This window comes from Tiliqua scincoides, chromosome 2 (assembly GCF_035046505.1).
Source record: "Tiliqua scincoides isolate rTilSci1 chromosome 2, rTilSci1.hap2, whole genome shotgun sequence".
In the NCBI taxonomy this organism is placed as follows: domain Eukaryota; kingdom Metazoa; phylum Chordata; class Lepidosauria; order Squamata; family Scincidae; genus Tiliqua; species Tiliqua scincoides.
Window position 1 is genome coordinate 268,311,390 of NC_089822.1, and position 15,644 is coordinate 268,327,033.

Here is a 15,644-nt window from a genome sequence, read left to right on the forward strand (position 1 = left end):
CCCCCCACTGCCTCTGGGAAGCCCAGAACCAACAGGGAAGACCTGATTGTGACGCTGCATCTTCCCCAGGCCCCATCAACCACCAGCCTCTGGGGGAAGCCCTGACAGTATACAGGCAATGGGGCACACCACTTTTGCTGTGCTCTGCAGGGCAGGTTCTTCTTCCCCAAAAGGGGACTTGGAGCTCAAGATGGGAAGGGGTCACACATCCCTCTCAACCTCAGGGCAGAACTTTCCCTTGTCAAAGGGGCTACCTGTCCATCTGGGGAGGGCTGCAGATGAATCCCTCAGCCAGCTTGTCTCTCTCACCCCAGCTCAGGGTTTGAAGAAGCCTGCCAGCAGCTTCCCCTTGGTGCCCCCAGCCCCTGATCTCCTGTCCTCTTCTTCAAATGCCCACTCATGCCCTTGTCCTTCTGGTTTCCAAGCTTTGCTGTTCTTTCCTCCCAGCCTCCGTTTTTGCCAGTGATGTGGAGATTGTTACAAGGATCTCCCCGGCAGGTTGGAAAGTCTTGTCTTGTCACTGCCCTCCTTGGAGTCTGTTGGGCCAGATAAGGCCAGGGCTGGACCACTAAGATCACCAAAATAATGGCAGGGCCTCCCTGGAGAAGCTCCCCCTCAGGGTTACGTCACTTCAGCAGGCTCCATACTGAAGGTTGCCAACAAACAGGTCCTTAAAGAGAAGGCTCTTTTTCCGCCCACCAGGACTGGCCGGCCACAGTGTCTCGAGGCCCAGCCCACTTGTCCCAATTCAGGCCAACTGGGACCTTTGTTACCAAAAAGGCTATTGTGTTTAGGGGAATTAGTATATTAGCCCTTTGGAAACTTTTGGGACCATAGGCTGGATACAAGACAGCGTAGAGCAAAGAGATCCCTTGTTTAGCTTAAAAAGGAGACTGGGAGGAAGGTAACTTTCAATCAAAGGATTATATTTTTATTGCAAAAACACACAAAGGTAACATAATACACATGGAGAATCGACAAGTATATACTTGTCTGGTGTACCTAACTCGTGGTGGATGCATGTGCTATGTATTTGGGTGCATCCGAAAAGGAATCAGAAATGGATAGGGTGTAGGGAGGTATTTTAGGGGTTCCTTAATCTGCTAAACCCAGTTGCTGACTAAAGTTGGGGGAGAAGGGAGGAATAGGCAGGGAAGAAGGGGGGGGGGTTTAGACGCCAGATATATTTACCTGTCCGGGGGGGAGAGCAGTTGGATGAAGAGAGTCCTGTGTATGGCCCCTCTTGCAGGAGAGCAATCAGAGAGAGAGAGAGAGAGACCGCATGTGCTCTGAGTTCTCTCTTATAAGAGTTGTCTTTGACCTGGAAGTCGATCTAAACTGACCGGAAGTATCCCAGAGCTGTGGGCATGCTCAGTAACACTTGGAGTAAATAAAGAAAAGGTGGAAGGGTCCAGAACTCAGCTATCAGCAAAGCTTGACTCTGGGGGAGGGGGAGTAGCTTACTTCCTGTTGCTACTGGATTTGAGTCTGGAGGTGGCTTAATGGCTGTGATTTAGTTAACAATAGACTTTGCTGCCAAAGTCCTCCTCCTTTAATGTGTTTGCATATTCAGTGATTGACTTAAACAATAAAGACATTTCCAGTGTCTCTGGAGAAGATGAGTCTTTCAGACTGGAGGTGGCCAACAACATGAGAAATGAGTGAGCGTATGAGTTGACTCCTTTTGTGGCCTGTAAGGTATCTTAGTCCATGATATATATATAAAATCACAACTTGGAAGGGAAAAAGGGGATTTTCACGTAACACCTTGGACTGGGGGGCAAAGGCAGCGGAGGGCATGCCCTGGTGTTGGCTGGATCTCAAGGGTCTGTGGAAACCAGGCCCCCACTCTGGGGCTGCCTCTCCTTTCCTTGGGACTTTGCCCAATTCCTCCCTCCCCTTGGCTGGGCCCTTTCTCCTAATGCCACTGGTCTCTCCTTTCACACACTCTTGCCCCTGCCAGTTGTCCCTCCCTTCCCCACATCCCCTTCTCTTCTCCTGTGTCTCTCTCTCCATCCTATCTCAAAAAGTACCCCTGCTCCTTCCCCCACTTCTACATCCTACTGTTTCTTCTCTGCTTCTCCTTCTTCTCCATCTCTCTTCTCCTGTCTCTGCCCCACTGTTCCCCATTCTGCCTTTCTCTGATCTCCGAATCCCCCTCATTCCTTCCTCCCTCCCTTTGCCCAGCAAGGACAGCACTGCCAGGTGCCATCACCCCATTGTTTGCCGTTGCCTCTCCTCCATGGTGCTATAGTGTCAGTCAGTCAGTCAGTAAAACCTTTATTGGCATAAAATACAGTCAGCCAGTCAGTCAGTCAATCGACCTTAATTATGGTCACAGACTAGCATAAAAAAAAATGAATACTGCCACTACATGATCAGTTACATGAACTATATAAAATTCAGATGGATTAAAACTACGATTTATATCCTAAAATAGGATATTAAAGTCAGATATGAACTTTAACATAAAAAGCAAACTAACATGAGCTGCAGACAATTCAGAGAGGCTAAAACACTTTATATCTCAATCCTGGAATAGAGTAAGAGCTAAAAATAATTAAAACAGAAGATCTCCCCGCCATGTACTATCAACCCCCTTTTAAGTAAGTTACTCCAATGTAAGGTGCTAGTCTGGAATTCTAGCTTGTCAAGAGCTGCAACATCAGCTTCAGCTCCACCATCTTTGTCCAAGTCGTCCTGTAAGATTCGGGGAACAAGGCCAGCTGGGCAGAAAGGCCATCTTAGCCCATCTAACATGACAGTTATCCACGTTCTGGCCTCAACCTCAATCTCACCAGTCTTAAAGACTTTCCTGCATTGGAAATACTTTGAGGTACTTCTAGAATTCAGGAATTTGGATTGCAGGCATTCTGTAGTCAGTGGCCCTAAGCACCATATAGTAGTTGTGCCAGAACCTTGGCTTGAAATAATTGAAGAGCTGCAGGGAAATAACGGTCTCCTTTAGTGCGCATAAATGGGTGGTTCTTGAGGCTCCTGGCAAAGGCCATGATTGTAGTTTTCTGATAATTGATCAAGAGTTGGTTTTCCTTGCAGAACAGCGCCAGAGATCTCAAGGCTCTTCTAAGGCCAACAGGATTCCTTGAGAGGATAACAGCATCATCTGCATATCCCGGTGGCTCAAGGAGGGGCCACCTAAAGGGTGCTCCACCCCTCCTCTGGTGACACTCTTTCCAAGCAGTACTAAGAGACCTTGTGCAGACTTTTTGATGTAAACAGAGGCTTGTGCTCTGATTGAAGCTCATTCGACACCCAAAGCATTGAGAAGATCTCTATCCTGTGTGTAAAACCTTGATGTGCCTTAAAGCTTCTCCTGTGGAAGAATCTTTCACCACACTCTAAACACTTCAAAGGTTTCTCTCCAGTGTGAATTTGTTCATGAGAAGTAAGGAACCCTGAGGCTCTTTCTGCACTCAAGGAAATTCTATAGTTTCTCCTCTGTGTGGATTCTCAGATGCAGAGTCAGATATGAGCTCTGACTGAAGCTCTTTCCACACTGCAAGCATGTATATGGTTTCTCCTCTGTGTGGGTTCTTTGATGCAAACTCAGGTTTGAACTCACACTGAAACTCTTTCCACATTCAAAGCATGTATATGGTTTCTCCCCTGTGTGGATCCTTTGATGCTTAGTGAGGTGTGAACTCACCCTGAAGCTCTTTCCACACTCTAATCATGTATATGGTTTCTCCCCTGTGTGGGTTCTTTGATGGTAAGTGAAGTGTGCTTGCCGAGTAAAATGCCTCCCACATTCTAAGCATTTATGGTTTCTCACCTGTGTGGGTACTTTGATGGGTGGAGAGTTGTGCTTGCTGACTAAAACACTTCCCACATTCTAAGCATTTATATGTCTTTTCTCCAGTGTGGGTTCTTTGATGATTTGTAAGGTTTGATTTCCGGTTGAAGTTCATCCCACACACCAAGCATTTATATGGTTTCTCCCCTGTGTGGGTTCTTTGATGCAAAGTCAGGTTTGAGCTAACCCTGAAGCTCTTTCCACATTCAAAGCATGTATATGGTTTCTCACCTGTGTGGGTTCTTTGATGCCGAGTCAGGTTTGAGCTCAGTGTGAAGCTCTTTCCACATTCAAAGCATGTATATGGTTTCTCCCCTGTGTGGGTTCTTTGATGCAAAGTCAGGTTTGAGCTCTGACTGAAGCTCTTTCCACATTCCAAGCATTGATATGGTTTCTCCCCTGTGTGGGTTCTTTGATGGTAAGCGAAGTGTGCTTGCCGAGTAAAATGCCTCCCACATTCTAAGCATTTATATGGTTTCTCACCTGTGTGGGTACTTTGATGGGTGGAGAGTTGTGCTTGCTGACTAAAACACTTCCCACATTCTAAGCATTTATATGGCTTTTCTCCAGTGTGGGTTCTTTGATGATTTGTAAGGTTTGATTTCCCGTTGAAGTTCATTCCACACACCAAGCATTTATATGGCTTCTCTCCTGTGTGGGTTCTTTGATGCAAAGTCAGGTTTGAGCTAACCCTGAAGCTCTTTCCACATTCAAAGCATGTATATGGTTTCTCACCTGTGTGGATTCTTTGATGCCGAGTCAGGTTTGAGCTCAGTGTGAAGCTCTTTCCACATTCAAAGCATGTATATGGTTTCTCACCTGTGTGGGTTCTTTGATGCAAAGTCAGGTCTGAGCTCTGACTGAAGCTCTTTCCACATTCCAAGCATTGATATGGTTTCTCCCCTGTGTGGGTCCTTTGATGCTTAGTGAGGTGTGAACTCACCCTGAAGCTCTTTCCACACTCTAAGCATGTATATGGTTTCTCACCTGTGTGGGTTCTTTGATGGTAAGTGAAGTGTGCTTGCCCAGTAAAATGCCTCCCACATTCTAAGCATTTGTATGGTTTCTCACCTGTGTGGGTTCTTTCATGGGTGGTGAGGTTTGCTTGCTGACTAAAACACTTCCCACACTCTAAGCATTTATATGGCTTCTCTCCCGTGTGGGTTCTATTATGTATTGTAAAGTGTGATTTTCTGTTGAAGGTCTTTCCACACTGAGGCCATTTTTCCTTCCTCTTTTTAGTTTCTTTCTGTGGATTTACTGGGAGGATGCTCCAATTGCCACCCTGACAAGAACCAGATTTGTTTCTCCCTTTCTGTGTCTGGTTTCCCTCCTGCTTCCCTGATCTTTCTTGATGCATAGTTCTCTCCCCTGTGTGGCTCCTTTCATGTGTGCTTGTGCTGGTAGTTTCCTCATGCAAAGGACACATCTCACATCTCCTTACTTTGGAATGTTCCTCTTTGATTGGGAGTTCATGGGAACAAACACGTTTAGTCCTCCAGGCAGGGGTCTGTCTTCCCTCCTCCCTCCCAGATCCATCTTGATTTCTAAAAGTCTCTTCCTCTACCTCAAGCATGGTAATGTCCGATGACATCTCATAAGTTTCCCTCAGATCCTCATTGACTTGTCCACCGGTTCCTGGATCGGAGAAAGAATCCTGATTAGCAGTGGACGTGTTGAGGAGGGGTGGCCATTTATGTCAAAGAAGAGGTAGAATCTAGCAGAGTTGAGATAAAAGGCAGGTCTGTCTCCACCATAGAATTTCTGTGGGTTAAACTAGCAGGCCCAAGTGGGGTAATGGGGGTGTGTGTAGTTGTCCTCCAGGCCAGAATCCAGAATGGGACCTTGAAATGAGGAAGCAGATCAGGGAGGTGTCAAGGAGGGACAGGGTTGTAATCATAGGGGACTTCAATTATCCTCATATCGACTGGCTGAACTTGTGCTCTGGTCATGAAGGAGAGATGGAATTCCTTGACATGCTAAATGACTGCCTTAGAGCAGCTAGTCATGGAGCCCACTGGAAGGCAGGTGGCTCTGGATTTCATACTGTGTGGAACTCAGGACTTGGCTAAAGATGTAAATGTTGCTGAGCGATTGGGGAAGCGTGACATGCTGCGATCCGTTTTGACATGCATGTCAGGAGAAGAGTGCCAAGCAAATCTGACACAAAAACTCTTGACTTCCGATGGGCGGAGTTTCCTCAAATGAGGAGGCTGTTTAGAGGGGCAGAGACCTGGTCACCTGACTGCTGGGCTCATAAGCAGCCTGGCTGTGGAGACAGCAGTCGCTCTTCCCCAGGCTCCCTCTGCGTTGTGAGGGGCAGAGACCTGGTCACCTGACTGCTGGGCTCATAAGCAGCCTGGCTGTGGAGACAGCAGTCGCTCTTCACCAGGCTCCCTCTGCAGTGTGAGGGGCAGAGGTAGGAGCAGTGATCTCTGGGGCATCACCTCTCACCTTCCTGACATCACGGGGCCAAGGAAGCTCTGGAAAGGGGTCAAGTGTCCCGATCCTGGAGGGGAATGACCCCTCCCTCAGGAATACAGACTAGGCCCATGGTGGGGGCCAAAGGCAGCCTGCCCAATTCACCCCAAAGGACCCAACACAGGGGCCCTACGACTCCCCAAACGGACAACAGGAGGCGTAGATTATGGCAGAACTAGGGAAGGGGAGCCTGCAGCACCCAGGCCCCTTCCCAGGCAAGCCACCCTACGTGAGACAGCCCTCTGGGGCCCCAGGACTTCCTTTCAGTCGTGGGACCCAATCAATTTCTTGGGGCAATCCCTGTCCTCGGACACTGAACAAGCGGAGTTCCTGTTAAAGGACTGACGTCTCCTGGTCCTGTGCTGTAATAGGACCAGATGAATGCAAAGAGCATCACCCAAATAAACCGCTGGTATCGAACTTTACCGAAGCCTCCATGACTCTTCCAAACCCTCTCTCCTCTCGCTGTCAATCCCCCACGAACGCCCACCCTGCAGAGACCTCCCATGGACATCACACGAGGTAAGGGAAAAATTGTTCTACCTCAGCCTGCTATTTTTGGCACTGATTCCCACAACTTGAGGAGGCCTCTGTGATTGCCTCCCCACAACAGCTTGCAGTGCATGCCCCATTGGCATGGCTGTACCTGCACTGGAAAATTGGATAGGATTGGGCCCTTATGCATGTCTAATGAGAAGTAAGTCCCATTATAATCGGTGGGGTTTACTCCCAGGTAAGCGTGGATAGGATTGCAGCCTCAATCTCCTCAAGCTAGGAGTATAAATCTAGGGCCTGCTGTCGCGTGAGCCTCTCTGCAGACATGCATGGTCTCTGGGACCCCAAGTGCCTCTGGGATCTAAGTGCCAGGTAAGGCACCGCAAGTTTAGCATCTGGGCAAGTTCAGCAGCAGGGTGAGGAGGCCAGGGCCCTGGACACTGCCCTTTCTCTTCCCCTTAGAAGAGGGCTGCTAACCAGTGTAGGGTTTTTAAAAGTACCCCTAAATAAAAACAACAACAAAAAAGCTATGCAGTCAGAGAGGCAGCAGCAGGTTGGGGGCTATCCAGTGTTCTGCATCGAGTGCCACATGGATGACTATTTGCCTCTAGGGCACAAGTCAGGGGGGTGTCCTCAGTGCAAGGAGCTCCAGCAACTCAGGGAACGCGTCCGCTCCCTTGAAGCCTTGGTGGCAGACCTGGAGAAGCAGAGGCAGGCAGAGAAGGACCATGGGGAGACTTCCGGGGACGATCAGGCTTCATCCCAACCTCAGGCGTGCAGCTCCTCAGCTGCCCAGGTGGGAAGTCTCGGGGCTGGAGGACGTCATCCTGGAGAGGAAGGAAACAATCCCCTAAGAACATAAGAACATAAGAACAGCCCCACTGGATCAGGCCATAGGCCCATCTAGTCCAGCTTCCTGTATCTCACAGCGGCCCACCAAATGCCCCAGGGAGCACACCAGCACCCCTAGGGGTGACCCCTTCTCCAGGGGACAGGCCCATATCCGAATGCACTCAGGATAATGCTCAGCGGGAGGGGGGTCGGGGGCTTCTTCTAGTGGGGGATTCGATTATTAGAAACATAGAGAGGGGGGTTTGCGACAGATGTGAGGACCTCATGGCGACTTGCCTGCCTGGTGCGAAGGTTGCGGACATCACTTCTCATCTAGACAGGCTGTTAGACAGTGCTGCGGAGGAGGTAGTGGTTGTGGTGCATGTCGGCACCAACGATGTGGGCAAGTGTAGCCGGGAGGTCCTGGAGGCCAAATTTAGGCTTTTAGGCAGGAAGCTGAAAGCCAGGACCTCAAAGGTAGCATTCTCTGAAGTGCTACCTGTTCCACGCGCAGGGCCAGCTAGACAGGCGGAGATCAGGGGTCTCAATGCGTGGATGAGACGGTGGAGTAGGGAGGAGGGGTTTAGATTTGTTAGGCACTGAGGAACGTTTTGGGACAAGCGGGGCCTGTACAAGAGTGATGGGCTCCACTTGAACCAGAATGGAACCAGACTGCTGGCGCATAACATGAAAAAGGTGGCACAGCAGCTTTTAAACTGATCCCTGGGGGAAGGCAGACAAGAGCCGAGGGGCATCCGGTTCGGGACTCCTCATACCTATGGGACGAGGATGGGGAGGTTAGAGAACAGCAAGACAAGAGCAGAGTAGGAGAAGAAATTGGGAAAGGTAGCATGATGGGATGTGATAGACAGTTTGGCACAGTGAGAGAATGCGGGGACAAAGGAGCGAATAAGCAGCCCATCCTGGAGCATTCCATGTACAAATGCTTTTATGCGAATGCCCGAAGTCTCCGAGCAAAGATGGGAGAACTGGAATGTCTGGTGACAAGGGAAAACATTGACATAGTGGGCATAACGGAAACCTGGTGGAATGCGGAGAATCAGTGGGATACCGCAATCCCGGGCTATAAACTCTACAGGAGGGACAGGCAGGGGCGTGTTGGAGGTGGGTTGGCCGTTTATGTTAAGGAAGGGATAGAATCCAGCATAGTAGAGATTGAAGGTGAGTCCGACTCCACCGTAGAATCTCTATGGGTTAAATTACCAGGCTTGTGCAGCGATGTAATACTAGGGGCGTGCTATCGTCCTCCAGACCAGAAATCGGAAGGGAATCTTGAAATGAGGAGACAGATCAGGGAGGTGACAAGGAGGGACATGGTTGCAATCATGGGGGACTTCAATTATCTTCATATAAACTGCGTCAATTTGTGTTCTGGTCAAGAAAAGGAGACGTGCTAAATGACTAAATGGCTTAGAGCAGCTAGTCACAGAGCCCAAAAGAGGGCAGGTTGTTCTGGATTTAATATTGTGCGGTACTCAGGACCTGGTTAGAGATGTAAATGTTACGGAGCCATTGGGGAATCGTGATCATGCTGCGATCCTGCTGTAGCGAGGCTCCCTGCAAAGCCTAGTGCTCTGCACCCCCTCTAGCTATGCCACTGGTAAAGCTCATTGCAACCCGCGGGGCTGGCCAAGGTCCAGCAGGAGTCCACCCTGCAGCAGCCTGCTACACCCTGCCCTCCAGGCGAGCAGGGGGCCAGGCCTGCATGGGCACTCGCTGGACACGGTGGTCAGCCGGCGTCTTAACCCCTCCAGCAGGCGGTAGGACGGGTCCGCTGCTGATGGCAGCCCTGGACCCTACAGGCCAGTGGCCCCCCTGCTTCCAGGGGGCGCAAGTCAGGGAGCCCGGGGCAGCCTCTGAGAGGGCCGGTTGGCAGCGTGCAAATGGGGCGCCCGAGGGGGAGGCTGCTCACCTGTCTACTCCGGCCTGGGCAGGGCTGAACTGAGCTCCTGGCGGGCAGGGACCTGTGGCTGCCCCAACTGAGGCCCTCCGGGACCTGGGAGGAGCCAGTGCAGGCCAGCCGGGTCAACCGGGAGGGGGAGCTGCCACCGCAGCTGCATCCCGCCTCCCTGGCCTGGTGCATGCAGGGCCACCTGGAGAGCTCGCTAAGAAGCTCCACGGCGCCATGGCTGGAGGAGGTGCCCTGTCCGGGGAGCAGCTGCTGCTGCTGCAGGAGAACGCGCCATTGAGCTGCGTGGAGGCACTGCAGAGCGCAGCAGGGAGAAGGAGCGGAGGACAGAGAACAGGTGACTCTGGATTTAATATTGTGTGGTACAGAGGAGCTGGTTAGAGATGTCAACGTTACGGAGCCGTTGGGGAACAGTGATCATGCTGCGATCCGTTTCGACATGCACATCGGGGAAGAATACCGGGAAAATCTATCACAAAAGACCTAGACTTCCGACGGACGGACTTCCCTCAAATGAGGAAGCTGTTTAGAAGGAGCTTGAAAGGGAAGCTAACAAGAGTCCAATCTCTCCAGAGTGCATGGAGGTTGCTTAAAACAACAATAATAGAGGCCCAGCAGAGGTGTATACCACAAAGAAAGAAGGGCCCCACTAAATCCAGGAGGGTGCCCACATGGCTAACGAGCCAAGTTAGCGAGGCTGTAAAGGGCAAGGAAGCTTCCTTCCGTAAATGGAAGTCTTACCCTAATGAGGAGAATAAAAAGGAACATAAACTGTGGCATAAGAAATTTAAGGAGGTGATACGGGAGGCCGAGAGAGACTTTGAGGAACACACGGCTAGCAACATGAAGGGGAATAATAAAAGCTTCTTCAAGTATGTTAGAAGCAGGAAACCCGCCAGAGAAGTGGTTGGCCCTCTGGATGGTGAGGGAGGGAAAGGGGAGATAAAAGGAGACTTAGAGATGGCAGAGAAATTAAATGAGTTCTTTGCATCTGTCTTCATGGCGGAAGACCTCAGGCAGATACTGCTGCCCAAAGGGCCCCTCCTGATGAGGAATTAAGTCAGGTAGAGGTTAAAAGAGAACATGTTTCAGACCTCATTGATTAATTAAAGATCAATAAGTCACTGGGCCCTGATGGCATCCACCCAAGAGTTAGTAAGGAATTGAAGAATGAAGTTGCTGATCTCTTAACTAAAATATGCAACTTGTCCCTCAAAACGGCCACGGTGCCACAAGATTGGAGGATAGCAAATGTCACCCCTATCTTTAAAAAGGGAAAGAGGGGGGACCCGGGAAACTATAGCCCGGTCAGCCTAACATCTATACCGGGTAAGATGGTGGAATGCCTCAAAAAGGATAGAATCTCAAAACACATAGACGAACAGGCCTTGCTGAGGGAGAATCAACCTGGCTTCTGTAAGGGTAAGTCTTGCCTCATGATCTTTATAGAATTCTTTGAAAAGGTCAACAGGCATGTGGATGCGGGAGAACCCATAGACATTGTATACCTGGACTTTCAGAAGGCGTTCGAAACGGTCCCTCACCAAAGGCTCCTAAAAATACTCCACAGTCAGGGAATTAGAAGACAGGTCCTCTCATGGACTGAGAACTGGTTGAAGACCAGGAAGCAGAGAGTGGGTGTCAATGGGCAATTTTCACAATGGAGAGATGTGAAAAGCAGTGTGCCCCAAGGATCTGTCCTGGGACCAGTGCTCTTCAACCTCTTCATAAATGACCTGGAGACAGGGTTGAGCAGTGAGGTGGCTAAGTTTGCAGATGACAACAAACTTTTCCAAGTGGTGAAGACCAGAAGTGATTGTGGGGAGCTCCAGAAGGATCTCTCCAGACTGGCAGACTGGGCAGCAAAATGGCAGATGTGCTTCAATGTCAGTAAGTGTAAGGTAATGCATTGGGGCAAAAAATCAAAACTTCGCATATAGGCTAATGGGTTCTGAGCTGTCTGTGACAGATCAGGAGAGAGATCTTGGGGTTGTGGTGGACAGGTCGATGAAAGTGTCAACTCAATGTGCAGCGGCAGTGAAGAAGGCCAATTCTATGCTTGGGATCATTTGAAAAGGTATTGAGGACAAAACTGCTAATATTATAATGCCATTGTACAAATCGATGGTAAGGCCACACCTGGAGTATTGTGTCCAGTTCTGGTCGCCGCATTTCAAAAAAGACATAGTGGAAATGGAAAAGGTGCAAAAGAGAGCGACTAAGATAATTATGGGACTGGGGCACCTTCCTTATGAGGAAAGGCTACGGTGTTTGGGCCTCTTCAGCCTAGAAAAGAGGCGCCTGAGGGGGCCATGACTGAGACATACAAAATTATGCAGGGGATGGACAGAGTGGATAGGGAGATGATCTTTACACTCTCACATAATACCAGAACCAGGGGACATCCACTAAAATTGAGTGTTGGGCGGGTTAGAACAGACAAAAGAAAATATTTCTTTACTCAGCGTGTGGTTGGCCTGTGGAACTCCTTGCCACAGGATGTGGTGATGGCGTCTGGCCTAGACGCCTTTAAAAGGGGATTGGACAAGTTTCTGGAGGAAAAATCCATTATGGGGTACAAGCCATGATGTGTATGTGCAACCTCCTGATTTTAGAAATGGGCTATGTCAGAATACCAGATGCAAGGGAGGGCACCAGGATGAGGTCTCTTGTTATCAGGTGTGCTCCCCGGGGCATTTGGTGGGCCGCTGTGAGATCCAGTGGAAGCTGGACTAGATGGGCCTATGGCCTGATCCAGTGGGGCTGTTCTTATGTCCTTGCAAAACATGCCTCTTTCTAGGACCATTAAGGGTCGCCTTTCCTACTGTGTCATTCCTGCTGCTGCTATTCTTCCCCAAAGCCCAGTCCCTAAGAGAGGAGCTGTATCCATTCCAGGTGACGTCCTGTTGCCCAGAACTAATACTTCATCCTTAGGTGGAAGCCCAGTTATCTCTGCACCTCTGGAAAGTGTTAGCTCTCTGCCCATGCTGAGTTAGAGACAAAGCTAACCATTTGGTTTATGGAAAGTTGCAGTCAGCTGAGTCACACTGAGTCAGCAGAATGACTCTGCACCTGAGGCTGCCACACCCTAGTTAAGAGAGCAGGAAGCGATTGGGTGCTCAGACTTCTAAAACCCCAGCCTTCAGATCCACCAGGGCAGTAGTAGGTGTTGAACTGAGATACTGCTGCTGACTTTGCTGAACTGTGTTTATGCTGTGACTGATCCTGGACTGACTAACTGACTGTGTTGTGTGGAAACTGATTTGGATAAGGTAAACTGGACTGCTGAAATCTTTCTTGTATGACCTGGACTGTATTTGACTATTCTTTGTGAAGAACTCCTTGCTCTAATATATACCAGAAAAGTTAAAGGACTCTCCTGTGTCTGCTGTTTCTTTGCATCCTGCTTTGCTACTGGGACACACCCAAGGTTCCTCCTTTACAAACCTTAACAGAAAGGGGAGACACTGAGACACACACCTTGGAAGACGTGGCTGTTTTGATGCAGGCTGGGTAAGAAGGTTCCTCTCCGCAGGGCAGACGTTTAGGGCTGGATCTTCCCTGCTCAGTCGCTCCTCCTGCTCACTTTCCTCAATTCCTTCTTCTGAGAGCATCAACCTTCCAACAAAATCTCTGGCACTTTTGGATCAGGCAGGGGTGCTGGAAAGATCCTTTTCAGCTGCAAAGTCCAGCGGAGCTTCTTTTTATTTTTCTTGCCTCGGCCACTGTTGAAATCAGCAAAGATGTCAACAGTTTAAACAAATAAAACACAATTTTAAATATATAAACTGAAGATACAATAAAACATATACCACAGTCATATACCATACTTTATATACATGAATTAAACATATAGTAAAAAGTACCCAGCCCCTCTGTTTTAGGTCTAAAATCCTGTTCTCCAGTGTCTCTTCCTCATCCTGCTATTTTTGGCATTGATTTCAGAGATGAAGGCCCCTTCTGGCCCTCTCTGTTCCAGCCTTTCCGCTCCCCATATCAAAAACCCCTCACCATAGAAACAAAGGCACCCAAGAGCAGACCAAGAGTTCAGCATGCAATTGGCAGGGGGGGGGGATTATTGCAGTGTGCCTTCTCAGCCCCCTTCCCTTCCCCTCCCCTGGCTGGGCTGTGATCCTGGGCCTCCCTCCTGACCTGGGGGCTTCTTTCCCACCCCTCTCTGCTCAAAGCTTTGCAAGGCTACAGATCTTTTCAGGCTACTCAGGGAGGTCACTCTCTGCAGGACATACACTTGGAGCTCTTCCCTTGTCCTCCCCACTGCCTCCTTCTGGGGCTCAGCTCCTTAATGACCTCTCTGCTCCCTGGACCAATCCCAGATGCTGGAAGGATTCCCATCAGCTCCACATCCATTTTTCGCTATTTCTTTCTCCCTGGTGGACCTCTGGAAAGGGAAGAGGTCCAGGCTTTGGATGAGAGGGCTCCTGAATGCCTTTTGGAACTCTGAAACCCTACACCAGGGCTTTTCAAACTGGGGTGTTGCAACGCCCCAGCCTGAGGGCACTGGCCTCTGGCCCCCTAAGGGGTGAAGGGAAGGTAGCTTAGGGGGGCTGTAGGGACTGGGATGTTCCCACCAGTCCCTGCAGCAACGTTCCTGGGGAGCGGAGAGCCCTGCTTGAGCGTCTGCAGGACTCCCCTGGCTTTCAAAAGTGAAAGCTGAGTGATTGTGCTCCACCTCTGCAAAACAGGGAGGTCAGCTTCCAGGGCTGGTGCAGGTGGATGGCAACAAGGGGCAGGGCCTTCTCTCTGGTGGCCCCTCAACTTTGTGACTCCCTCTTTTGAGGCTAGAGCAGCACCCCTTGTGCTAAACCTCCGGGGGCAAAGACCACCCCTTTCTGCTTAGCGTCCCCTCCTAGCCCTTTCCTCCCAGTTGCTGTTGAGCCACAGATTTGGGCATCCCGTTTTAGGAGGGTGGGGCTGTCTCCAAGGCTCTCCTTCCTTCTCCTGCCTGCCTGTCTGTGCGAACCAGGCAAAGGAGGTTCATCACTCAAGAACTGGGAGAAAGAACATTCAAGGAGTAAAATGCAAGGGCATTGGGGAACATTTGAGAGCAGGAAACAGCAGCTCCCCAGCTGGGACTGGCGCCACCCCTGAAGTGCCAGCTGTTGAAAGGGGTCTCCAGGGCTGCCCTGCCTGCTCCCCTGACACTGCTCCACTCCTGGGGCGGGAGGGGTCCCAAAGGGGAGCTCTGCCTGCCCCCCCAACACTGCCCAGATGCTCCCCCTGCCTATGCCCACCCTGCAGGCTGTGGGGCGAGGCTGCAAGTGGGGCTGGCTGGGGGGAGATGCCCCTTCACCTCCACGGGGGCCTCTCAGGACAGGCGCAGCTCTTTGGGGCGCAGTGCCAGAGCAGGGTCCTGGGCAGCCTGTTCCCCCTTCCGGGTGGGTCTCGACGGGGAGGGTCCTCAGTGCCCCCACGTGCTCCTGTGCCCTTGGCCCCCCTTTCCCTGCTGAGGGGCCGCCTCGCCCCTCCGCTTCTGCCTTTCCCACGATTCTCGCAGCCCCCCCAGCAGAGCCCAAGTGGAGGGGCTGGAAGCTCCGGAAAAGCCGCAGGCGCTGCGTGCAGGACGCGGAAGGGGCGGCGGAGGAAGGGGCTGCCCCACTCCGCCCCCAGTGGCTCGCTTAACCCTCGCAGCGCCGCGCAGCAGAGAGCGAGAGCAGGACAAGCAGGATGCGCTCCTGGCCTGGACTGGCTCCGAGGGGGCTTCCTGAAGGACTTGGTGCTTCGCCCCCTCAGCTACGCCACTGTGCAGCAGTGCCCCCCCTCCCCGCTCCCTGCCCCTCGAGCCTGACCCCCTGCTCCCGGGCTTCCCCCATTCCCTCCCCCCACCGCAGATCTGGGACTCCTCCTGGACCCCCCCCCCCACGACGGCGCCGCCCAGCAGGAGGCGGAGGAGGAAGGGGGCGGAGGGGAGCTGCTCCAGCCAGACCTTGCCCGGCTGATGGTGCGGCTGGTCCCCTCTTTTAGTCTCTGGGATCCGCGAAGCCGAGACCCTGCCTGCCTTGCCTCGGGACCAGTTTGGGTCCTCCGTGGGTCTGCGTCCTCCTGGCACGATGCGATGAGACCTGGAGCTTGGCC

The 15,644-nt window shown here is 51.3% G+C and overlaps 1 protein-coding gene across 1 annotated transcript; it reads right to left on the reverse strand.

Moving 5' to 3' along the window:
* Positions 1 to 1,000: 1,000 nt before the first annotated feature.
* On the reverse strand, positions 1,001 to 15,123 carry LOC136640415 (zinc finger protein 665-like). The gene is made up of 4 exons (XM_066615535.1): positions 14,863 to 15,123; positions 13,032 to 13,276; positions 7,488 to 7,617; positions 1,001 to 5,452 (listed from the first exon to the last, which is right to left on the reverse strand). Exons 3-4 carry the CDS (start codon positions 7,549 to 7,551, stop codon positions 3,780 to 3,782), a joined length of 1,737 nt encoding a protein of 578 aa, XP_066471632.1. The 5' UTR covers positions 7,552 to 7,617; positions 13,032 to 13,276; positions 14,863 to 15,123; the 3' UTR covers positions 1,001 to 3,779.
* Positions 15,124 to 15,644: the final 521 nt, after the last annotated feature.